We start from the raw sequence: 27202 nt of genomic DNA on the forward strand, positions 1-27202 counted from the left end.
CTTTTTAAAATTTACAAATTAACGTAAGAAGAATAACTTACCAATCACCCTTCCTGTACTGAAACAAGGAATAACAAGCAAATACTAGAAGGTAGCAAAGTGAAGGTCATTTCTTTCTTTGCCCCCATCCTTCCTTCACAATTAACTTTCAGCTTCTCACACTATTCAAGCTTCATTCAAGCTGTGGATTACACTGCCTGAGACTCAGAGTCAATTTTACTGTAACTGAAGTAACTAGATTAGATTAGATTCCCTACAGTGTGGAAACAGGCCCTTCAGCCCATCAAGTCCATACCACCCCTTTAGAGCATCCCACCCAGACCCATCCCCCACAACCCACACACGTTTGAACACTACGGGCAATTTAGCATGACCGATCCACCTAGCCTGCACATCTTTGGACTATGGGAGGAAACTGGAGGTAGGGAGGGGATAGATCAGTCCAGGGAAGACTGACAGGTCAAGGAGGTGGGATGAGGTTAGTAGGTAGGAGACGGGGGTGCGGCTTGGGGTGGGAGGAAGGGATGGGTGAGAGGAAGAATCGGTTAGGGAGGCAGAGACAGGCTGGGCTGGTTGTGTGATGCGGGGTGGCGGGGAGGGGATGAACTGGGCTGGCATCACAGCCAGCCAGTATAGAGACTTTACTGTTCCCATCTAAGGCTGGGAGGTATTTAAACTTACTTAAATTTAAATTTTAAATTAAACTTGTTTAACAGCTAACTGCCATATGGAGAGTAGACTAAAGTTTTAGAACTATATTGACCTTTAAGATTCCTTCACACAACAAACCTGCAGCTTCTCACTCTGTCCAAGCCGTACCTGTTAACCCACTTTGTTCCTTGCTAGAAGTAAGTTAGTTTTAATTTAAAATTTATGGTGACTGAATCATGCTCTTGATGGACATTTCAGGATGTGTATGAACTACTTTATGCACTGCCTTTTTCTGTTCTTCCTAAAATAAGCTTGCATTTTTACAAGATTGGATGTGATGTGCCAATATTTTAGTATTGGCTTAGAATCTCTCAGTAGGCATTTCATTACACGAATAGTTACTTGATACGGTTATTAGAAACATACTATGTATTAACAACATGTATATTTTATATTGATTTACAAAGCATTAACGTATCCAGGATTCAACTGTTAGAGTTTCTTTCTACTTTCTGTTTCAATATCATTTGCTTTTGTTTAGAAACAGAAGCAGTCTGGTCCAATGTATTCTCACTCCAGTAAAATATAAAAAGACTGACATAGCTAAAACAGAGCACTGACAATTAAGTAGCAGATTTCAGGTTGATTTACTGAGGAATGCTATTTCATTTTGTTAAATGGCAGCCTGCAGCTGCCACACATCTCAGTAGATGGAAGTTGGTATCCAGTGTTTCTCAAGGCAAATATTAACCTCTGCAACTTAGAGAAAACTGGAGGAAAAAAATTGAAATATGCCAAGTGCAATTTGACTTCTTAGGTATTGATCTGCATTTACAATGTGAATTCTTTTGAATATTGCTTTGCAGTAGTTATAGTTGCAGAAGTTATACAAAGTATGACACAGCTAAATATAAAATGAAAATATGTTTTACTGTAGGTTCCTGATGTTGCAAACTCTTAGGTGCAACTTGCTATCTGATGTACAGAAATGCAATTTTATATCACAATGTGCCACTATGTTAATCTGTTATCTCTTTTGTGTGGAGTTGATGTTGCTCCATTCTCAGTGATACTTATTTTTAACAGGGATAACCAGATTTGACCTACTTGGAGACTTTGGAAGGTTCAATTGGCTGGGCAATTTTTACATTGTGCTTTCATACAATCTATTATTTGCTGTGGTAACGTCTCTCTGCCTGATCCGAAAGTTTACATCTGCTGTAAGAGAAGAACTTCTAAAAGCTTTAGGTAAGGTCTACTATCTATTAATCTCCGTCAATCTAATAACTTTTTTTCTGTACTCTTGACATTTTTTAAATACTTCGCATTAAATCAATAAGATGTCATTACACTTCAAGGATTAGTTTCAGATCAGTGTAGAGGATACATGAGGTGCTGCTGTCAGAACCAAATTACACAGCCTATTACAACTACCTGTTGCTGCAGTTCGTTTCCAAGGTTGACCACAAAGGATTTTCAGCCATGAGTTGCTAATGCTCATGTTGGAAGAAACCAGGGACTAATACTTCTCCAAAGCATCCAAGAAATTACTTGGGAAAATAAGTTTTGAGCTTTGTAGGAGAAAATTTGACTTTGTACTGGGGTGGTATTATATCTCATGCAGCACGCAGCAGGTAAAAGCAGAAAATGCTGAATATGCCCAACAGCATCTGGAGAGAGAAACAGAATTATTGATTCTGGTCTGTGACTTCTGGGCAGTGAAATAAGTTTGGAATGTGAGACAGCCAGAACTGCAGATACTGGAGTCAAAGATAACCAAGTGTGGGGCTGGAGGAACTCAGCAGGCCAGGCAGCATAGAAGCCTTGAACGTCAGGTTTCCTGTTTCTCTGATGCTGCCTGACCTGCTGTATTCCTGCAGCCCCACACTTGGTTATCTAGGCTAGGAATATAATAGATTTTGGGCAAATAGAACGTGCTGGGGGTGGGGGGTGTGCGAACGTTGAGAAGAATAAAAAGAAAAATCTGTGATATAGCCTCCAAAGATTATCGCTGTGTTCCTTTATCAGAACTTCTCACCTTAAAATCACAATTCTGGTATTTCTAGCTAAACACATTTTCTCTGAAATTTCAGTAAATTACCATTTCATTTTAATCTTGTACATTATGCAAAGATCAAAAAATAAAAATCATGGAAATCATTTTCTTTATTAATGTAGTTAGGTGACTGGAACCCTTAATTTTGTGATACTTGTTTAGTGTAGTGCAACCATTTGGAAAACCTCTCTTAAATTCTCCTGCTGAAATAATGAACATAGCTGAATCTAACTAGCTTTGATAGTAGTGCACTAAAATGCAAGGCTAATGTTTGTACACTGTTAATTAAGATCTTTGTGTAATATAGGCATAAACTTTTTTTTTTCCCCTCTTCTGTCCAGGTCTGAATAGTCTACACCTTTCAAATCGGACACAAGAGTCAGAGAAGGTTCTGCATTCTGCAAATGGACACCAAAAGTCATTCTGATACCTGACAACATGGCAAGCAACCTTCAGGATGCAAACAATTCAGCCACATGACAATTCCGCTCCCTTCAGTTCTGCTGGGAGTCTTGACAGTCATTTATTTTCAGCTGCTAGTGAAAGTCAGTGAAGGGTTCTGTTGTGGAACAGTTTTATCTGAGAAATGCACAGGAAGTACATGTCTGGGGCTCATTCCATTTCAGCAAGAGTTTGTGGTATGGCTAAATGTGCTTAGCTTGGATTATCATGCTGCATTTAGACTAACTTCTACAGATCATTTGATTATGGTTTGAGATTCCTTTGGGTGTGATTAATGTTTTGAGTCATGAGGAGGTAATTGCCTAGTTTCTCACTAAAACACTCATCCAGTACTACTACTAGAAAATGTGCCACCAAGAGAGATCTGTTTGTGAAGCCTTGGCATGCAAGCATGTTCTTCCAGGGAGCTGTGGTTTTTCGGCTGTTGATTAGATTGACATTGTGGAGCCGTTCTCATTTTCTGGTTTTGGAACAGAATACCTCCATTTCAATTCCGCCAACTTGGACTCCATCCTATGCAGACACATTAAAATTGCAGTAAGGATGCAGTTTTATCAGAAAGGAAATGTTTGTTGGCTAAACTCTCTCATTGCATTATGACAGGTCTGTTTTCGATCTACTGTTGTAAAACAGAATTTTGTGTTTTTTTTTTAAAATTATTGAATGAGGTCCGATCTGGATTAATGTCGCTATAAGATGAATGCCCCCTTCATAGCTGCAACTGGAAGCTAGTACACTTGCTATTTCCTCTCTCAACCCAGTTCCCAAAAGTGTCCTGATCTGCATATTATTAGACCTATTCTGACAGGTGGTCTTCACAATGCTTGGATAAACAAATTGCAGTGAAACTGCTTCCTGTTTTTCCTATTCTGTTTCATTGATTGTAAAGACTAGGAATGTATGTACAGCCATTATAAGTATCAGTCTTATGTTTATAATTCCAATGTCACTGCAACTCAGTAATAAATTTGACTGGTATCTTGAATCTTAAAATGTCCCACCCTATTATTAGTCATTAATTGGTTGTAACAGAGATGACTTGGGTAAGAAACACGATTAATGCTGAGAGTTTGTCATTTGAAGCCAGATAAATTACTTCACGATATGCAGGTTTGAAACTTCGGGCAGATTTCCCTCACCCATGCCCCAGTGACATATTTGAAGATTGGTGGTGCTGTGTAATTGGGGACCCTGCTGCACTCCTGCTTCTGCCCAATTATTTTCAAGGCAGAAAGACTCAATGATGGTCTGTCTACCTGTCTAGTTGGCCACTATTTAACCAGTGACGAACAGGGAAATTACTGTCTGGAGAACACGTAAAGCAAATTCTATTATTGGGATGGTTGTCTCCCGGATGATGGGGATGTCACTTGGTCAAAAGCATTCGCTACCTAATCAAGGAGCCCAACACTGGGAAACTGGGAGGCCCACAGAAAGCCATCACTGTGCTCTTTCTTCTGACACTCTCAGGCCAGTGACCCCAATCCTGCCCGCAAGTCTTTTGGGGTGTAAGTCCCAAATTAATTCTTGGCATTTCCTTTGGTTAATTAACTGGTAGCAGCTACCACTTCTGTTGCTGATGAGCATGGAGAGCTATGGTCATCTTCTTGACTCACCACTCTTTGGCAGTGTGCTGAAAGGAATTTTGCCCCGGGATCCAATATGCTGATAAAGGGCACCAGTATCTGATGGACACTTGATACGAGTCCTTCCCCAATAGAGGTAATGTTTGGCTCTGGCCAGTTTTCCAACCAATGAATGAGACTGCTTTGTGAAGATTAAATTCTGTCTCTAAAACAGGATGTCTCCCAGTTGTTTGCTGAAATCTATTCCTGAAGTTACTTCTGCCACCGTTAAATTCTTGGTTCATTGCTGTAAGAGCGGTTAATCCTCTTCTAAAGCATTAATCATAATTCTTTTAAAATAAGGATTATAAGGAAGGGATTTTTAGGGAAAAAAATGAAATTCATAAATAAAAATCAGATGTTTCATTGTAGTTCATCTCCAGCATGAAATGCACTGAAAGAAATTCAAGGAAGAAACACATACTAAAACTTGTAAATCAGCCCTTGCGGTGAGCAGAGGTGGATGTCTATCAACATCTAACAAACATGGTATACCCTTTCTGTCTTCACTTGGTATCTTCCATACTGCTGATTTTATTTGTGGTGATGTCAACAGCCATCCCAAAACAGTAAGTTTTAATCTCCTTCCCTCCCCCGCCCCAAACTATAACATGTCGTGTCACCTTGCCTAAATTATAACAGCAACCGTCCTTCAATGGTAGTCCGTTGATTGTAAAGTAATTGTAATGCCCTAAGGATGTGCAAGGGGTAATGCTGAAGGTTTTGTTGTTACTTATCAGTACATTGATTCATTGTAGTTCTAAGTTTATTTTTAAATTTGTGCCCAGTAACCACTTTAGGTGATCTAAGTGAAATCCCCTTGAATTATATTAGAATTCTTTATAGGATTTGTGAAAGAGTGCTTCGGCTTATGGGCATTTTTTTCGGATGTTGCACACTGTCAAACTCGTGCCACAATACTCTTAGCTCAAATTAGTGTGTTCAAATTCTGGTCATTTATTAGGGAATAATGACAGGTATTCCAATTTCTAATATCATTACCATGAACCGTGAAATAATCCGGGCACTTGTACTTGTCTGCTATCCAAAAACTGGGTACCAGGCCAGTAACTACAACATTATACCATTGTAGCCTGTGTCATTCTCGGAGATGTGGCATGCTTTTCAAATTTATTCAAAGACTATGCTCTCATTCTTCTGAATTTTGCAGACCTTGGTTACCTTGCATCAAGGTTAACTGTTTATATTAGTTATGATGTTTTCATAAACCCTTGTATGTAGATTTTAGAGTGAACAAAAAGGCATGTCGTTACCAAATAATTAGACTAACAAGTAGCTGAAAGAAAGCTGTATTCACCAGTGTCTGACAATCTTTTCCTGTCAACTTTTGCTTTTAGGGAAAGGATGTAAAGAATAAATTTTGAAATGTGTTTTATGCTCAGTAAGTTCTGCAGCAAGTTGAACTTGGCCTTTTGAATGAATTGGGAAATTTAAAAATATTTTCAGCTTAAGTCTTTTCAAACACACAATCTGTAAAATACATACGTCCTATTTGACTGGTTTGTAAGATTTGGAAACTTAAGAACCACCTCAACGATTTGTGATGAGTAACTATCACTTCAACATGTTGGCAAGCACTTCATTGTTTACATTCTTTTTGATCCAAACTTCTCTTCAGTCACATTAATCGTGCAATACTTTGCATATTTTGACCTTGATTTCACTTCATGGCAGCTCATATTCCTTAATTGTAATGTAGATCATGTCTGGTCAGTGCAGTTGTTGTGGTTCATTATAGATTAAGTTCCTGAGGCTTTTTTTGCTGGTCCCCAATGATGTTTTGTGAAGTAGGTGGATAGGTAGGTTGATTTATTCTTAAATAGCATGAGCATTATTGGTAAATAAACCACTAAATTCATGGGGTGTTTTTAGAAGCATCAGCAAACACTTGCTTGTATTCATCCAACTCATAAAGGCAGTTTTCAGGACATATGGAGTAAATGGGGAGAAAGTTGTCCCATGCATCAAGCCATTCCATTTATTTGTCAGCTTGCGTGTGAGTGGATCGAACTAGATGCCAAAGTTCAGACTCCTATTCTATGCTTTTCTTTTTAATTAATGGTAGAAGTGACTATGCATTAAGAGGATTTGATTTGTTGTCATCAGATTTTCATTGTGGCAGATATGACAGTCTCCCAAAACGTTTGTAGGATCTAAGAATGCAGTTTACTTCTGTCCTTCAAAACCAAACCATTGTCTGCTGATATTTTTTTTGAAGTTTCACGTGAATTAAATATTTCCGTTTTTCTGTCAGAGAACATATGAAGGAGTTTTCGTCTATTAAGTTTTAAGGTTTTTTTTTTAACACAAGTGGAATGCGAGCATCTCCGCTGTCACACAATAATCCTTTTGCCAGCTTTACACAAAAAACCCTCAAAATTCTGCCAAATAGTTGTGTCATGAGTGTCGCGTGTGAATCCGCTAACAGTTTCAAGTCATCTGTTCAAGAAAATTTCAATGCCATGAGTTAGTCCTTGTGTTTGGACTCTGTGTTAATGTGTTGAGCAGCAGTGCCCAGCTTGGTCATGAAGGCTGGGCCCTGTGCATTTAAGAGGATACTTGAAGAATGGCTTTTTGAAAAAAATACAGCAGTATAAAAGTGTGTAGTGAACACATTATAGACCAATCCCTAACACACAACTGCCCTGCTGTTAAATTATTAACTTCTAAATGCTAAATAAACAGTACCAGGCAGCTGTTAACTTTTTAAAAATATTTAATTGGTAACATTAGCCCTTGGATCTTGTGCAATAACAGCAACACCACAGTAAGAGTTCCAGATTTGGCAGTGATGGCATCATGATCATCATTAAGTCTCTGGTAGGTTTACTTTGACGTTGCTACTGAAAGCAAGAGACCTATACAAAAAACAATGTTGACTTTGGACGATTTGAAAAAAACCTTATTTACTTTCATCTGCTATATCTTCAGCTTTATTCTGTTTGTGATGATGTTACTCAGCCATATATGCAATCATTTGCACAGGGACCAAAAGGCCTGCTGGTATCATTTGAACCAGACGTTTACAAACTTTCCAGTTTCTTACCGATAGAGAGTTTCTTTGTTAATGACAAATTCACTGTGATTTCCTTCCTGTCTCCCAGCTGAATATCATTTTTGAGTTTATTTTTTCTGATCACATTCTTGTAGCAACATTTGTGTACATTATGCTGGTATTTGTTATGGTAAATCACATTTTTTGTCTGGTGCACTGTGATATAACTTGTTTTTAAGGAAATATGTATTTCTGTCACATTGTAATTAAATAGCAATGCAAAACGCAGATTGTTTTGCCGTGTTCTGTTAGAATTGCCCATTTTGTGCTGCCAGTAATATTCCTGTTGGGTAAAGGTCTATGTTTTTAACTGCACACAAATGTGTAGTTTACCTGGCACACATGCCCATACTAAATAATTGGTTGTGGGATCACTAATATAAAATAAGCATTTATAGCAAGCTGATTTAAAATATACATGAAAATCCAATCGGTCCAACTGTGAAGTGTTCTGAAAATTAGGCTGTGAAGCAACACTTTAGGTTGTTTTCTGTTGTGAACATTTTTTTAGGAGAGAATAGGTGTAGTTTGGTGAATTGGCAGCTGCAATTTTTTTTGTACAAACTATAAAGTTGTAATTACATCCTTGCAGTGAGTTCTGTTTGTTTAAGTTCAAGATGTGCACTCCATTATTTCAGAAGAACCATTCTGCTTTTTGAAGTAGGCATTGTGTTGTGTTACTTAAAATAATGTTAATTTTTGCTCATAAAAATTAAAATAAAACAATGGAATTCAATTTAATTGAAGACCAGGAAGGTTGGATATGGGTCTGAGTGCATTAAATCCAATTACATTTCTCCATTTAAAACACGGAGCTTCTCATTTTTATCTGTTTATCATTAGGTGGAGATAGGTTGCATGGAGCCATAAACTAGCTACTTCTGCAGGCCGGTGTACACAGTAAGTCTGATTAAAAAGGAATGAAAAGCAGCTGTCTCTCTCCGATTTGATGACTATCTGAAAAACCTGTTTCAAATTTTAAACATTTCAGTGTGTTACATTTATGTGCATTTGTGTCAGAATGTCTTTATATTCAATGATTTTTCAGTTTGAAGTTATTTACATCACAGGGTTACAGGTTTGCAACCAAAGGTGAGAAGATATTTACTTTATTCTGAAGTCTATATCTCATTAGCATATCAGATATGTATATTAGTACATTTTGCAACTGAACAAAAATTAGAGTATTTCAAAACAAAGATATAGGAATTGAAGTTTTGTTGAGTTACTTATTTGTCAGTGATCTGTTTGTTAGTCATTTTGCTCTTCATTCCAAATGCAAAATTTGAACAGGTTCGGTGGAGTTTCCACGTTCTCCCTGTGTCTGTGTGGGTTTCCTCCCACAGACCAAAGATGTGCAGATTAGCTGGTTTGGTCATGCTAAATTGCTCATAGGTTACAGGGATGTGCAGGGTGGGTGGATTAGCCATGGCAAATGCAGGGTTACAGGGATAGGCTATGGATGGGTGTGTGTGGGATGCTTTTCAGAGGGTCAGTGTTGATTGATGGTCAGAATGGCCTGCTTCCATACTGAAGGGCTTCTATGATTCTATTACAAACCAAATCTCATGTCAGGAATGGATGAGGAGGATGAGCAAAGGCGTACTAGGTGTGAATGTAGCTTCAGCGCACAGGATGAAAGCCTATGCCAATTTGGGAGTTTGCATGGTTTGAACTCTGCTTCATAGGCATGAAGTAACAATACAACATCGTAAGAAGTTTATTTGAGAGAGCAACGTTTAGGAAATGGAGATGTCACACTCTACAGTTTTGTGTACACCTCTGAAATTGATGCCGAGGCTCAGCTAAGGGAGCGCCATACAGTACTGTGCTGTAGCTGACCTTGTGTAGTATTGGATTTTCTTGCCTTTTCGTGGGTGTTGCATGTTATACATTGATAGTGACCTGAATGATACTGTTAGTACTTCCAATTTAATGCTGAACTAAAATTATTGTTGACATGATTTAGCTTTTACATCTGCAGTTACTGTGTATTTTAAAGTTGAAGAAAAATTGTCAATCCTGGAAAGAGAGAGATCCAAAAAACTAGCTCTTTATAATAGCTATGACGTTTAAAAAAAAGCGAGAATAACTACAGTGGCTATACCCTTTTGAAATGACAGTTAATAGGAAAGCTTTTATTAAAAATCATGTTAGTTTACTTCAAAGCCACTGTCAAACAAATTTTTTTGAATGTTTTGTTCAGCTTTCACAATTTAAAATAAGTCATTTACAAATTTTGTCAAATATTGTTTGATATCCAGTAGCTCCCTTATCGTCAGAATTATTGCATACGTGGATTTATTACATGTTGTTCTGAAACAAACAGCGTTTTGTTCTTGGACACACTTTATTTACACTTAACTTATAAAAACACAACAAGCATGCAGCTGCCAATTCATTAGTTAGGCTGTTCATTTTGATTCCTAGGATGTATATCTTGGGTATTGCAGCTGTTGATATATTGCATGTTAGATATATTTCGTTGCTGGCTCTAAGTGAATGTATCATCAAATTGTATCTTTTCATAGTTTTTTTGTAAAATAGTTTGTAATCAAAGTTTACATTGTAGCTTCACTTATGTTTACAATAAATTTCAATGAACTGTGTTAATATGTTTTGCCACATCATTTTTACGCTATTAAAGGCCACAGAGAAATAGCATACTTGAAAGGAAGATGGATTGGGTAGTTTGAGCAGAGATAATGGGAACAGCAGATGCTGGAGAATTTGAGATAACAAAGTGTGGAGCTGGATGAACACAGCAGGCCAAGCAGCATCTTCGGAGCACATGCTGCTTGGCCTGCTGTGTTCATCCAGCTCCATACTTTGCTATCTAGGTAGTTTGAGCAGTTTGATACAGAGCCATGCAATGTGTTGTGAAGTGTCCAATAGTTGCCAGCATTGAACCACTCCCACTCCAATATTTCAAATAGCAATATATTTTCCAGAAAACAAAGAGACAATGGCTTTCCCAGACTGCTCACTACACCACTTTTGAAGACGTTCAGGGGCTGGTGGGAGTTCTTCCTTTGATTAGCAAATTTAACAAATGCATATTGACAAAAGGCCATTCATATTAATCAAGTCTACCTTTTGAATCAACTCATACCATAATGGACTGTTCCCCAAGTTGAGATTTAGCATCTCAAACTCATTTACCTAAAGTAAATTTCAAAAGCAATTGTGTTTCATGTAATGTATCCTGTCTTTCAAGTCCTTTCAGAAGCTTCATTTGGGTAAAGTTATCCGAAGACTAAATACTCTTTTCTATATCTGTGCTTATATTTTAATAGCTGAATTATCAGGTCTACCAAGATAGCCCAGAAAATAGTTTGTGTAAAACCTTCATCCCTAGCATTGCATATGCTGAAATCTTCCATCTTTAGGCTCAAGTTTTGTCGTGCTTTTCTAGCTTTTTGCCTTCCACTGCCTGTAAACTTCAAGTATTCAGAAACTTCGCTGCCTGTGCCGTGTGCCCTTTTTCACAATAAGCTTGCCAATCTGCGGTGACTTGCGCTGATTTCCAGTAATTACACCAGTGCCTGAAAGATACAATTTTCAAGAATGTCTTGAAAACCTAACTGTTTGACTAAACAATGTCTCCTCTAATACCCTCCTCCTTTGGGTTGGTGTAAACTCCTGTGAAGCACCTTAGCGATTATTTCAACATTAAATTTGCTGTGTAATTGCAAGTTTCTTCCTGCAGAACAGGAGTCTTAAAATCAAGACTTAAAGTCCTGAATTCTACACTGTTGATCCATGAATAGCTGTATTCGAATTCTTTTACTACTGTTGGTGGATATTTGGGAAGAGAGAGATTTTACAGCAACAGTACGAATGCTGCGTTCATACTTGTTTGAAATTTCATTTCACTATAGAAACCCAGTGTGACACAAGTATATATTTTTAATATTTGGTTTGGAAGTAACAGCAATGTAGAAAAACTGCATTGACAAAGGTACTGCAGTGGTTCTATTGTATCCTAACTTTTAGCTATGCTTGTAGAGCTTGGATAGATTTCAGCCATATTCAGTTGCATCCTAAATATGACTTTTTATTGTTAATTCTTTGTATGCTGTGACAGTGTATTGGTTGGAGAAAAGGCTATAAACCCTCTTTAAGACCAACTTAGTTAGAGTTGTTCCCTCTCTCAATCTGCTGTATTCCTTACTTGATTATTGACACATGTATTTGACATATTATTGGCATTAATTACATTCGTGGTCTGTTTTATGCGTGGAGAGAAGTCCAGACCACACTGTCTGTGTTTCAGCCTATGTACTTGAATTGCTTTTCATAAAGCTTGTTTGTAATTATTTTTAACAAACCTGGTCAGACGTGTTGCAACATACCTCTGGAGCAGGTGGGTTTCAAACCCACCCTCATGATTTAAAGGTAGGAGCACTATCACCACACTCCGTATTGAGATCCATTTATTGACATATTTTTCAGTGACAGCTAAGCCTTCGATTCAGTGACAAAAGAACTGCAGATGCTGGAAGCCAAGGTGAATTGGAAGATGGAAACAGGACACTGGAAGAACACAACAGGCCAGGCAGCATCTGAAGGAAAGGAGCAGTCAGTGTTTTGGGTATAACACTTCAAGACTGGATGTGGTGTTAGCGGAAGCTGTACATAAAGGGCAGTGAATAGATCAGTGCTTAGGTGGATTGTACAGTTATATTTTCTTTGATGTTTCTGTAGCAGTTTGGTTTGCTTGGCCACTTCAAAGCTGCTAAGCGTCAACCAAGTTGCTGTGGGTCTAGAATCCGAGAGATTTGCAGCATAGACAAAGGCCCTTCAGTCTGAGTCTGTGCCAGCACCCCAACCATTCTAATCCCATTTTCCAACACTTGACCCATAGCCTTGTATGCCTGAGCACACCATGTTAGGTAGTGAACAAGATGAGATTTAACAAAATATATTAGTTTTATGCTCATTGGTGCTGAGATTAGCTTTTTATTCCAAATTTATTAATTATTTATTAATTAATTGTAAATAGGGCTTTCAAGGAAAAAAAATTGGAGGCTAGGTAAAAGCTGAGGGGTGACACGTGCACAATAGTTGAGATTACTTTGGTTCAAATGATTAGTTGTGGAATTGGTCTGGGTGGAAATGAGTAGCAGGTGGCAGAAGTCACAAGTGAGACCGGTCTACTGGCCCCATAACATTAATCACAATGTGGGGTTAGGTATACAACAAGAAATATTGGGTGCTTTTTATAAAGGGACAAATCATGTGGGACTTTGTTTCTTCCAGTTTACACGTAGACTAATGTGGCAGTAGTAGTCTAGTTGACGAGTTTATAGAATGCTTTCAAGAGATTTTCTTAAAGCAGCATGTTTTCGATTTAGCATTGTATAAGGTTACAGGGTTAATAGCAAGCCGGTCAATATCCAATATCCCTGTAAGAGGGTATAATTCCTTAATCCTGCAATAGTCTGTTATTTTATCTACATTTGCATCACTACAGCGAGACATAGAGTGACTGCTGGGTGGTAAGGGCTGTCCTTTGACCACATGGCTCCCGATTCTTGCGCACAATCCACACAGGCTGCATAAACACCATTCTGCCACATGTAAAATGATAAAGCGAGACCATGAGGAGGCTTTTATTCAAATATTAAATAATCTAAGATATTTGCGGAGTTAGTTGTTTTGAATTGCAAGAAAAAAAGCTTCATTTTAATTTTCATAAAATCTTCTTTTCATAGGTTGATCTGCATAATGGGCAAATATGTTTCTCTCCCTCAGAAAAGTCCTCAAAGGCTTTCAAGCAAGTGTAGTGGAAGGTGTGAGAGCAGGACAACAGCACTGTTTGCCGCCCAGACGGACCACAATTCTCTCTTCCATCAGCAGCCACGTGGCATGTTGAACTTCTAAAATGATCCAGTGGAGTGATGCAAATTGGACAATCGAATACCTCCCTGAGTATTGCCTGAGAAAAGTCAAAATAATGTATGTTTAACAAGAGAGCAAAGGGTGAAAGTCATAACAACATGATGAGGAGAGGAATTTCCAGTCAAGTCTATTTGCTCTGTATTCAAGTAGCAGGGTTGTGGTTTTAAAGTAGCCTAGGCCTTGAAATTAAGACTCTGCTTTGAATATCAACCAAAAATCAGAATTCTGATTTACTTAACTGGATAGGAACTCAGGAATGGTTAACTACTTCACAAGTAAATAAACAATCCAAAAGACAACTCCTCTGGTCAGTTGACTGCCCACTGACCTCTTGACTAGCTTTCTGCCCAGTTGACTATCTCTCCCATTGTCCAATTTAAGACTGTGATGAGGAGGAATTCTTTCAGTGGTTTGAGTGTCTTTGAACTACTTGTTACAAAGAGCTGTGGAGCAGAGTCCTTGTGTATATTTAAGACTGAGATAGATCATTGATCCATAGGGGAATCAAGGGTTAGAGGGAAAGAAGGGAAGTGGATGTGAGGAACGTTAGATCAGCCATGATCCTATTGAATGACAGAGTAGGTTCAATGGCCTGAATGGCCTAATCCTGTTCCTATTTCTTGTGGCCTTATCTTTTCTTGGATTAGGGGAACAAAATGATTCACACTATTCTAGGTGTCTTGTTCCTGCCTTGGATAGTTTTAGCAAGATTTCTCTTTTTTTTTTTAATCATTCTATTTGAATTAAAGGCAACCAATCTATTTGCCTTCTCAATTACCCACTGCACTAATATGCTAGCTTTTTGTGATTTATCCATGAGCTTAATGCATATTCTTCCTTATGTAGTAATCCAGTTTGCTCTTGCCAGAATCCCTGGTACCATTCTTGTGATTCTCCTGTGTCCTCTCGAAGCCTCGCTATCCTTCCTACTGTATTGAATTGGACACAATATTCCAGCTGGCTGGGGTCTAACCAGAGATCGATCAACTCAATATCAGTGCCTTAGTGTGATGAGATACAAAATGAAACAATTCAGCATTTTTCTTCATTGACTTTTAGGATGCACTTAGCAGCAAGTCTGTTTAGGAATAGAGCAACAAATTAATTAAAAGCAGAATATTGTGGATTCTGCAAATCTGGAATAAAGGCAGAAAATGCAGTGAGTAATTAGCAGATCTGACAGCATAGAGACACAAGAGTTAACATTTCAAGTCTGTGGCCATTAATCGGAAGGAAGTCAAACCTGTGCAGTGAAACAGTCGCCCTAGTGACATGACATTCTCATCAGTTTGGGTATATGTACAGAAGTCATATTCATTTGTTACTTTGCATGATCCCAGGATTCTCACAAAATCCCTGGGTATTGGGTTAAAAGCCAGCATAATAGTTGTCTGCCTTTTTTTTTGCCCCAAAACACCCTTTATGTCTTAGGGCATGGACAATATTAAAATGTCATTTTACATTAAATTGTTGGAGATGTACTCTCACATTATTAAACTGCACCCTAATCTGATTGGAAATGAGACTTCTTAATACTAACCTTAAGTTGTATTCGTTCCCACTCTTCTTCTGATATAACGTGAACACATTGCCTCTCTAATTGCTGAAGCACTCTTCTGTTTGTAGCCACTGACTGATCAATTTCAGAAAAGAGTTTATCAATATCCACTTTGCATGACCTCACCAATCTGTCATTAATCTCTTGTAGCTGTGGAAACACAACATTTTGTTGGTTAGTAGTCTAACGAATAGAAATGGATAGTTCACAAGCTCAACAGTGGTATTGTAATTTAAATGAATTAAAAATAATGAATAACGGCTAACCTTCTACAAAGCATGTGACAGCCTGTGTACATGACCTGTGCAAGTTCCTACACCGTTTCAGACTGTCAACTGCTAAAGTATTATTATAGAAAATTAGAAAAAGGACTTCCACTTGTATAGAGATAATGGGAACTGCAGATGCTGGAGAATCCAAGATAACAAAGTGTGAAGCTGGATGAACACAGCAGGCCAAGCAGCATCTTAGGAGCACAAAAGCTGATGTTTTGGGCCTAGACCCTTCTTTACTTGTATACTGTTTTTTCAGGGGCAATGATGTTGCAAAGTTTTTTTAAGCCAGAAAGTACTACTTAAAGTATGGAGTCATTGCTATATCACAGGGGACATGTGTACCGTGAACCCCTACAAGAAACAATGTGATAATGTCCAGATAATCTGTTTTTCATGAATTTGACTGAGAGATGAATATTGGCCAGCACGCCAGGGATAACTACTACCCTGCTCTTCTTCTCTGACTTTTACAGCCACTGGAGGAGGCTAATGTGGCCTCAGTTTAATGTTTCATTTGAAAGACAATCCCACAGTCCTGTGCTGGTGTATCAGCAATGAATTTGTACTCGTGCCTTGCAGTGGGGTATAATTATAGCGGCTCGGAAGCAAAGGTACCAACAGCAAATGGATGACACCACAAATAATACTAAGTTTGGTTCTACTACCAGTCATCAAGATAAATTTTTATCCTAATGGAATGTTTTTCCCTGGAACACAAACTGTCGCATAAAATAAGCCAAAGATATGTGGATGCTGGAGTTCTGAAACAAGAATACAAACCTCCATGTCTTCCGAGCATTTAGCTATTTCTTATATAAGTCCCTCCCTTGTCCTTGCCTCAAGCTCCTGCCTAAGCAGAAAATTTGCATTTTTTAAAATTATATGCTCAATACACGTGCAAGTTAAATTAATCATTTTGTGGTACATTGATTTCTGTAATAATTCAATGTAAAAACTTTAGAAGATGTCAGTAGTTAGTGTCTTATTATATTCCTCAACTATCTCAACATTTTACACACAATTCATTTACTTTGAAGTCTGGTGCCTCTTAATATATAGACAAATACAGTTCAGTAAAACCATTCAATGTAAGATATAATTGTTTCCAGTCCTTTTGGGAATATTTTATAGTGCTGGGTTATGGTTTGTGGTTCAACACAGGCTTTTAGTAGATTGGAAATCTGAATAACATGAGCTGTTCATTATTTGTAACTAACAATCATCCAAAATGATTGGCTTCAATAATCAGGAATATAGCCAAAATTTCCATTACATAAATACTCCCTCAATTCAGCTGCTTCCTCCTCCTCCTCCTCCGTCCAACCTGTAACCCGCATAGACTACAAAATGTGTCAAGGGACAATTTGTAAGCGATGTTACTTTCCATCATTGTATTATAATCTGTATATTAAGTGGAACAGTGGAAGGCAAGCACACTTGATCACTTTTAGGATTTACAAAGGTGGTTGACATCAAATGGAAACTGAACTCAAAGGTATGTGGTTAGCTAGATTTTTGGAACTTCCAGATTTTTAAAAAAAATTGTTGTTTAATCTGCTGCCAAATATACCTTCACGTTGTCAAAACCAAAATGTGCAGAAAAAAAATCCCATTTATTATCACTTTAGTTCTCCCTATACTTAATTCCAAATGTAATCTTACATGACTTGAAACAGGCTTTTGCTTTGCACAACATACATTTTCAATACAATACAACAGCAGAAAACTGGAAGGAGAAGATGCACAGGAGAATTTACATAGATCTAAGACACCCTGTTCAGCATTTGATGTGACAAGCAAAAATCTGAGTTTACAGCAAGGTCATTGTGTCCTTGCATAAATTTCTAACTATTAAAACTAAATTCAACCCAAATTCTGCATTAATCTGATTTAAAATTTCTATTTTTGGCTTTAAAACATATCCTACATAAAACATATCCTACATTAAACATGCTGTCATCTGAAAACAATTAATAGAAACATATGGCATTAAAAGACAGGACAGCACGGTTTGCATTCTGTTATGCTGCTTGCCTTCTGACCTCATTGCAGCTTTGTTCCAAAAGTGGACAAACAAGCTGAACTGAAGAAAGGAGGCAAGACTGACTACCCTTGATATTCATGTATTTCACCAAATGCATAACAAAGGCACCCTCGCAAAACTGGAGTCCATGGGAATAGAGGGGGGTAATATTCTCCACAGGTTAGAGTTGTACGTAGCAGGAAAGAAGACGGCTGTGGTTGTTGGATGTCCAATATCTCAGCTTCAGGACATCCTTAAAAGGCACCAAAAGTCTTATCTCCATCATAAAGTCAAAGGTGGGGATGTCTGCTGATGATCATGTTCGTGACTCCTCAGATACTGAAACAGTTTGTATTCGTGTATTGCAAGACCTGGCCAGCATTCAGGCTACGTTTGATAAATGGCAAATGACATATAATGACGACATCCAATCAAGGGTACAATTCTAGAGGGGGTGTAGGTCAGAGGCACCTATACACATAAATGATAGAAGGTAGCAAGGCAAGATGATGGTTATAATATACGTAACATCCTCAGAACTTAAATGTTGGAGTAGAAGAAGGCCATTCAATAAAATCATGGCTGGTACTGATAGCTTTCAACTTTACTTTCTGCCTTTCCCCTATAATGCTTCTTTCATATACTAATTAAAAATCTGTCTACCTCAGCCTTAAAAATACTTAATGACCCAACCTCTCAGCCCCCAGTGGTAAAGAATTCCACAAATTCACTACCCTCTGAAATATGAAATCCTCCACCTCTCTGCCTAAAAAAGGTGACTCTTTGATAATGTTCCTTCTTGCCTGGATCTAGATTGGCTGGCAGTACTTGGTGTTAGATTTCTCTCCTCTCATGGCCTGAATCATTGGCCTGATGCTGGCCAGTTAAGTTCCTGAATACATTTAAATAGTATAATAAAAGCAACTGCAGATGCTGGAAATCTGAAGTGCTGAAGAATGTCAGCAGGTCTGGCAACATCAGTAGAGAGAAAAACAAAGTCAATGTTTTGAGTGGCAAGTAACATTCAGGCCACACAAATGTCAGTCAATGACCATCTCCAATAAGAGATAATTTAAGCACCACCTATTGACATGCAGTGGTGTTACCATCACTGAATCCCCTACCATCAACATCCTGGGAGTTACCATCGGCCAGAAACTCAACTGCTCTTGCCACATAAACACAGCGTCTACAAGTGCAGATCAGAGACTACAGATATTGCGGCGAGTAACTCAACTCCTGATTCCCCAAAGCATGCCCATCATCTACAAGGCATAGCTTCGGAGTGTGCTGGAACACACCCCAATTGACTAGATGAGTGCTGCTCTAACAACACTCAAGAAGCGTGAGTCTATCCAGGACTTAATTGTCACTGCAACCAAAAACACCTCCATTCCCTCCACCAACAACACTCAGTAGCAGCAGTGTGTACTATCCACAAGAGGGGAGATGATGGCCTAGTGCTATTAAAGTCATAGAGTCATACAACACAGAAATAGACCCTTTGATCCAACTAGGCTATGCCAACCATAATTCCAAACTAAATTAGTACCCTTTGCCCATATCCCTCTAAAAATTTCTTATTCATGCACTTATCTAAATGTCTTTTAAATATTGTAACTGTACCCACAACCACCACTTTTTCTGGAAGTTCATTCCACACATGGACACACTGTGTAAAAAAAATAGTTGCCCATCATGTCTTTTTTAAGTCTTTCTCCTCTCAACTTAAAAATATGCGCCCAGTCTTGAAATTCCCCACCCCAGGCGGAGAAAAACACCTACTATTCACCTTATCAATACCCCTCATGATTTTATAAACCTTTATAAGGTCATTTCTCAACCTCCTATACTCCACTGAAAAAGCCCAGCCTTCTCAGCCTCTCCTTGTAACTTAAACCTCTGTTCTGAGCAACATCCTGGTAAATCACGTCTGAGCCCTCTCCTGCTTAATATTATCCTTACTATAACAGGGTGACCAGAACTGGACACAGTACTCCAGAAAATGCCTGACCAATGTCCTGAACAACCTCAACATAACATCCCTACTTCTGTACTCAAAGATCTGAACAATAAAGGCAAGCATACTAAACAGCATCTCAACTACACTATTTTTATGGGATGCAAATTTCAAAGAATTATGTACCTGAAACCTTAGGTCTCTCTGTTCTACAACACTCCCCAAGGCCATACTTTTAATTGTGTAAGTCTTCCCCTTATTTGTTTTACCAAAATGTAATACCTCACATTTATCCAAATTAAACTCCATTTGCTACTCTTCAGTCCATTGACCCAGTTGATCAAGATCTCTTTGTAATCTTAGATAACCTTCTTCACTGTCTACTATACCACCAATTTTGGTGTCATCCACAAGCTTACTAACCATGGATTCTATGTTCTCATCTAAATAATTTGTATAAATGACGGAAGTGGATCCAGTACCAATCCCTGTGGAACACCCCTGGTCACAGGCCTCCAGTCTGAGAAGCAACCCTCCGCCAATTATCACAACAAAAAAAATCCAGAGACCCAGGTAGTGTTCTGGGGATCCAGGTTAAAATCCCACCAGGTGGAATTTGAATTTAATTAAAAAATCTTGGATTAAAAATCTAATAACCATGAAACCATTGCTGATTGTTGGAAAAACCCATCTGGTTCACTCATGTCCTTCAGAGGAGGAAATCTCTGTTTGCTTTACCTGGCAATATGCTTGAGTCTCAACTGGCAATTAGGGATGGGCAATAAATAATGGTCTGGCCAGCAATGTCCACATCTAGTTAACAGATAAATTTTAAAATGCACTGCAGAAATTCACCAAAGATCCTTAGACAGCACCTTTCAAACTCATTGCCCACTTCCACATAGAAGGACTAGGGCAGAGATGTTTACTTAGGTTGCACCCAGGCCACTCAGCTCCTGACTTCATTACAGCCTTGATTCAAACAGAGACAAAACAGCTGAATTCCAGAGGTGAGGTGAGAGTGACAGCCCTTGGTATCAAGGCTACGTTCCACTGAGTGTGGCATCACGGAGCCTAAGCAAAACTGGAGTCAACAGATAATAGGGGCAAACTCTCCAATGCTTGGATGCTCCAATATCTGACACATAGGAAGATGGTCATGGTTCCTGGTGGTCAGTCATCTCAGCTCCAGGATGTCTCTGCAGGAATTCCTTAGGTTGTTGTCCTAGACCCAACCATCTTCAGTTGCTTCATCAACAACCGTCCCTCTATCATAAGGTGAGAAGTGGGGATGTTCACTGATGATTGCACAATGTTCAGCACCATTCATGACTCCTCAGATACTGAAGCAGTCCATGTTCAAATGCAACAAGATCTGGGCAATATCCAGGCTTGGGCTGACAAGTGGCAAGTAGTATGTGTGCCATACAAATGTCAGGCTATGACCATCACCAATAAAAGATAATGTAAACACTATCAACATCTTGGGGGTTATCATTTACCAGATGACTGAACTCACCACATAAACACAGTGGCTACAAGAGCCGGTCAGAAGCTAGGAATACTGCGGCGAGTAACTCACCTCCTGATTCCTCAAAGCCTGTCCACCATCTGCAAGGCACAAGTCAGGGGTGTGATGGAATACTGCCCACCTGGGTGAGTGTAGCCCCAACAACACTCAAGAAGCTCAACAGCATCCAAAACAAAGCAGCCTGCTTGATTGGCACTACATCCATAAGCACACACGCCCTCCCACCACTGACGCTCAGTTGCAGAAGTGTGTACTATCTACAAGATGTACTGCAGAAATTCACCAAAGAACCTCAGACAGCACCTTCCAAACTCACAATCATATCTATCTAGAAGGATAAGGGCAGCAGATATAGGAACATCACCACCTTCAAGTTCCCCCTCTTGCCACTCACCATCCTGACTTGGAAATATATCGCCATTCCTTCACTGTCACTGCATCAAATTCTGGAATTCCCTCCCTTATGGCATTGTGGGTCAACCTACAACAGGGCAACTGCAGCAATTCAAGAAGGCAGCTCACCATCACCTTCTCAAGGGCAACAAGGGAGGGGCAAGAAACGCTGGCCAGCCAGCGATGCCCATGTCCCACAAATGAAAAAAATAAGTAGCCACACTGGAACCCAGTTCCCCTCCAAGCCACTCACCATCCTGACTTGGAAATATATCGCCATTCCTTCACTGTCACTGGGTCAAAATCCTGGAATTACCCCCCTAACAGTATTGTAGGGGTATCTACAGCACAGGGAGGGCAGCAAGTCAAGAAGGCAGCCCACCACCACCTTCTCAAGGGCAACTAGGGATGGGCAATAAATGCTGGACAGCCAGCAACACCCACATTCTATGAGTGGATGAAAAAAGTCACTGGGACCTTCCAAAATAATGAAATGCACAGTATTATTTCAGATTCTTGTATTGCATGCCCAGTTTCATTACTGCTGCGGTCTGCAAAATAGGGCAGGTCCTGACATATGAAAAGTTATATCAGTCTTTTGTTTTTATATGGTCACCTTGGCAAAATGGTAATTGTGTTTTCAAGAGCAGTAACCTGTATTAATGTTTCCGAAACAAAAAAGCAAATTGAACATTTTGAAAATTAGCACTGGCTTAGTGTGGAATAAAAACAGCGAGGAGATTAAAACCAACAATATTGAGACTGAACTCAAAGCTGACTTTGAGCAAATTTAAACTGATTTCAATTCTACACTGTCTCACAAATCCAGTTTTCCCATTCAGACTGGTCATGTGCCAGCTCCTTAGCCACAACACTGTCAGCTAATTTACCTTTCATCACACTGCAGTGGGTTGTAGCTGTGCCAAGGCTGTACAATGTCAGATTCATTAAGCATGCTCATCCTGAAGCTATTTGTCCTTCATTTGATTTGGCTGCACACTGAGCTAACATTCAAAGTAAAAAAGCAAACTTTTCTTTGAGAAATATATGCAGAGATTATTTAATTCTCAACTAAACCATTGTCAGCAATTAAAGAAGATAACTCGGCCCCTAAGTTATCACTTCTGAAACACGTATTCATCTCCTAGTTTGAGGTTAATAACTGTTTACAACCAAATTCAGTTTTAGTCGTGCTGACTAAGTTGCATATCCTGAAAACCAAGGTCAAGTTCTATTGACAGAAGTATGAAGTGCATTGAGAGAGACCTAGATTTTGTTGTTTTTGGAAAGACAGTATTACTATATTTTTGATAACAAGGTGTAGAGCTGGACGAACACAGTAGGCCAAGCAGCATCCATCCCACCGGACAAACCTCAGGGGATCTCTCTCCCTCCCTCCGGACATACCTCATGGGATCTCTCTCCCAGCCTTCCTGCTCCTAAGGTGCTGTTGGGCCTGCTGTGTTCATCCAGCTCTACACCTGGTTTGAGCAGAGAGATCTCGGTGTCCATGTACACAGATCCTTGAAAGTTGCCACCCAGGTTGACAGGGCTGTTAAGAAGGCATACAGTGTTTTAGCTTTTATTAATAGAGGGATCGAGTTCCGGAACCAAGAGGTTATGGTGAAGCTGTACAAAACTCTGATGCGGCCGCATTTGGAGTATTGTGTACAGTTCTGGTCACCGCATTATAAGAAGGATGTGGAAGCTTTGGAAAGGGTGCAGAGGAGATTTACTAGGATGTTGCCTGGTATGGAGGGAAGGTCTTACGAGGAAAGGCTGAGGGACTTGAGGCTGTTTTCATTAGAGAGAAGAAGGTTGAGAGATGACTTAATTGAAACATATAAAATAATCAGAGGGTTAGATAGGTTGGGTAGGGAGAGACTTTTTCCTAGGATGGTGACGGCAAGCACGAGGGGACATAGCTTTAAATTGAAGGGTGAAAGATATAGGACACATGTCAGAGGTAGCTTCTTTACTCAGAGAGTAGTAAGGGAATGGAACGCTTTGCCTGCAACGGTAGTAGATTCGCCAACTTTAGGTACATTTAAGTCGTCATTGGACAAGCACATGGACGTACATGGAATAGTGTGGGTTAGATGGGCTTGAGATCGGTATGACAGGTCGGCACAACATCGATGGCCGAAGGGCCTGTACTATGCTGTAATGTTCTATGTTCTATGTTCTACTTGAGAGTTTTAAAAGTTTCCAAATTAATAATTCAACAATTTACATATGTGTTATAGATTAGTGATAATTTCACTTTTAAATAAAAACTCAACTGCGAATGGGAGTGCAATACTCAAGTTGTCCTGAATATGACTCGGCCCCATTTTAAGTCACCAGCACACCAGGAAACACATTTCAGTGTGTACCTGATGGTTTAAGATTTGCTTTTTTTAAGGACTGACATTGAACAAGTTGTAACTTTCCACAGTGGTGGATCTCCCAGTGACATTGCTCAAAGTGAATCAGAGGATGTGTTTTATAATAATATGGACGTTGTCACTTGATGCCGAATGTATCATCAGGCTCATTGATCTACAGTGACTAACTACATTAAATGTTATGAAGGGACTTTATTTGTTGTTTCACTTACAGCATTCCATGATTGCACACTTATGCTTTGAGAAGTATAAATCAGTGTTCATTATTATTAATTTAAAAAAATTATTTGTAAATTATTATTAAGTTGGTTTGCTTTCTGTCTATTAGGAAAGCAGAAAAATGCAACGGGTGCTAAAGGAATTGAGAGTGCTTGTCTTTCCACCATGCAATTGCTTGCTTTTTAATATTATCATTCTTATTATTCTTCAGTTTACATAATCCTGCCCACCTCTCCTATAAGCTTCATTATTTATCCAGACTTATGACAAAATCATATAAATGAACAGAAACCTGGGCATTTACAATAGGTTTCATTTTTCTGTGTTCTCCTGTTTTAATTACAAACAAGGGGAGCTCCATGATCGTAGGCATTCTTGAAAACCTTTGGAATTTTTCTTTCGCATTGTCTACAATATTTACTAAGTGACATGTTTCTTGCAAGAGAGAAGAAATATGAGCAGAAATAAACTGTATAAGCTATTGGGCCAGCAGTACCATTCAATCGCATCTTGTCTGAACTGCCTATATCAACACCTCTACATTCCCATCCTATCCCAATATCCTTTGATTTCCTAAATGCTTGAATTCTTTTAGTCTCAATCTTACACATTATTATTCACTGACCAGCCACAGCTCTCCGTTAAAGAACTCCAATGCTTCACAAAGCTCTAAATGAAGAAATTTTTCCTCACTTTAGTCTTAAATGGCTAATCCCTTACGTTGAGAATATGACCTATAGTTCTAGACTCCCTAGATGAAAAAATATGGAAAGAGGCTTGAGTGAAGAATAAATGGCCAGACAGACTGGTTAGGTTGAATGACCCATTTCTGTGCTATACTGGTGATAGATTCTCCCATTGCTTTGTTGGATAAGTTTTCAGGCGATCAGCTGTTCACCGTATGTTGATGTCATCTCACATGTTGCACATAATTGCAAATATTACAAAATAAGTCACTGCTGGAAGGGTTTCTTCATGGTATGTTCACTTGTCCTGCAGGGATCTGATTCCCATCTCAGTTGTTCACACTGTATTAATAACACAGACTTCCCTATTTGGATCAGTCCACAGTTATTTCTTCCCCATCTGGCAGGGCACAATTTACAGGCTCCAAAATAAAAGACAAAGTTCTGGAGAAACTAAGCAGGACTAACAGCATCAATGCAGAGATAAACAAAATTGATGTTTCAAGTTCAATATAATTATGCTTCAGAATAATTATGCCTCTGAGATGGCCTTGTGTAGTATCTTTGTATCTGAGTTTGGGACATCCTGTGATGCAGGTTCCTGTACTCAGCTGGCTGTAGAATATGGCTATTCACATCAGGTGGATGGCGTGGGGAATTAGAGGTGATACAGTTCAGATATGATCTTATTAAATAGCATAGCAGCCTCAAACATTTGTACAGCCTATTCCTCCTTCAATATATTCCTACCTGCAAAAAACATGTCACTAAGGAAGCATTAGAAACATTGCAAAACAAAACTTCCAAAGGTTTTTGAGATCTCGTTTGTTTTCAGACATATTGTAAGGTTCAAGCATTCTTAGGCTAGGGCAGTGGTCAACAAATAGCCTGGATATCTTTTGGAATCCTTCACTGCCACACATCCTTATTAATTCTCATGTACCTCTCTTATACTCATTCTTAATGGCTTTGACAATCTTCGTAAATTTGTAGTACCCAAATTTGGACACCCAAAATCTTGGACAAAATTGGGCACTAATCAGTCTTTCATGAACATTTAGTATGTTTTGCTAATGCAAATGGTTTGCTTTGAATTTGAATTCTTATGGTTCAATTTGTTTTATTATTCATTAATAGGATATTGGCACTGGTGGCAACAGCAGCATTTATTGCCCATGCCTAATTGCCTGGGAGAAAGTGATGGTGAGCTGCTGTGAAAGTGGATGGATTTTAAAATGCTCTCCTATGCTTTATTTATAAAGTCATTTCCTTTCTTTAAAGCAGTTTTACCAAATACTTCTTCCTTGTCAAAACAGAGCTTTGTCTTTTGAAACAAGGACATCTGTAATAATCTTGTAACTTGAGGCATCATCAGTGCTTGGGAAGATCAACATTGTTGTTGAATGTTAAGCCTATGTCTTATTTACAGCGAGCAATGCAATGTTTCTTGCTCATATTTATAAAGATCATTGATTCAAATGTAAAATATTTAGCTTCTTTCCCACTGATGAAAAGATAGGCCCAATTTTACCAAATTTTGCTTTTCACTACTGATTGTTGCTGCCATGTGTCCAACCTTGCAGCCTGCAATGAAACAACAGTGAACTCTGAATTTGGGATTGCTGGACAAGTCACATGTTGTGTTTGTATTGTAGAGTTTAACAGCAATTATGAGAGCTATGGGAATGCAGTAAACAGCTATTAGCTTGGTGATGATTACAGTGGTCTGACAGGAGAGCAGTGAGGGTTTTGTTACTAGTGCAGGGATCAGGATGTTGCAGCATGCCAGAGACGTTGCACAACAGAAGAAGTAGCTTGACTTTTAGATAATAACTCTGATCTGATCTTGGGTTCATGTTGCACTGCAAGTGATCCCACCACACCATTCTCTCTCTCTCTCTCACACACACACACACGTAAATCTATGGGGTGAATTTGTATTGGGAGATACATTCCATTTTGTTCAAAAAGCACCCGCTTTAGAGTCAAAGTGGTGTTTTATGAATTCCTACTTTAGAAATAAACCTAGTCTGACTCAAAACCAAAACACAGATCCTAGACAAGGCCTCATACCTAATTTGCATTGTCTGACCTAAAATTTCACCTCTTCATCACATTGATAAAACCTTTAGTTCTATCGGGACAGTGACTTGAAAGGAATTTGGGGATTTACCTATACATATTAATCAATTAAAACCTTCTAACTGATTAAAGATTTAACAATATCTTAGGTTTGTTTAATACATCCTCATCAGTGGTGTGACCCTTTGATGTTTAACTTATAAATTCTGTGTTTGATACTACGTTTCTCACTGATACCTGAAGAAGCAGATTTGAAAGCTTGTGTTTTCAAATAAACCTGATGGACTATAACCTGGTGTTGTGTATGATTTCTG

General features: G+C 38.8%; 2 protein-coding genes across 6 annotated transcripts in view; one reads left to right on the forward strand and one right to left on the reverse strand.

Annotated features, from left to right (window-relative positions):
* The window catches only part of lmbr1 (limb development membrane protein 1), a 282617-nt gene extending 272174 nt beyond the window's left edge, over positions 1-10443 (forward strand). For all 4 annotated transcript variants that reach the window (XM_048557443.2, XM_048557452.2, XM_048557460.2 and 1 more), the window contains 2 exons: positions 1738-1899; positions 3049-10443. In XM_048557443.2, the coding sequence (XP_048413400.1) occupies positions 1738-1899; positions 3049-3134 (248 nt within the window). In that variant the 3' untranslated portion in view covers positions 3135-10443. The remainder of the gene's footprint in view (positions 1-1737; positions 1900-3048) is intronic.
* Positions 10444-12157: 1714 nt separating this feature from the next.
* Positions 12158-27202, reverse strand: part of rnf32 (ring finger protein 32) — a 60638-nt gene continuing 45593 nt past the window's right edge. For both annotated transcript variants that reach the window (XM_059642093.1, XM_059642083.1), the window contains 2 exons: positions 15315-15482; positions 12158-13811 (listed from right to left, as the gene is read on the reverse strand). In XM_059642093.1, the coding sequence (XP_059498076.1) occupies positions 13566-13811; positions 15315-15482 (414 nt within the window). In that variant the 3' untranslated portion in view covers positions 12158-13565. The remainder of the gene's footprint in view (positions 13812-15314; positions 15483-27202) is intronic.

The sequence above is a fragment of the Stegostoma tigrinum genome, chromosome 2 (assembly GCF_030684315.1).
Source record: "Stegostoma tigrinum isolate sSteTig4 chromosome 2, sSteTig4.hap1, whole genome shotgun sequence".
NCBI classification, from domain to species: domain Eukaryota; kingdom Metazoa; phylum Chordata; class Chondrichthyes; order Orectolobiformes; family Stegostomatidae; genus Stegostoma; species Stegostoma tigrinum.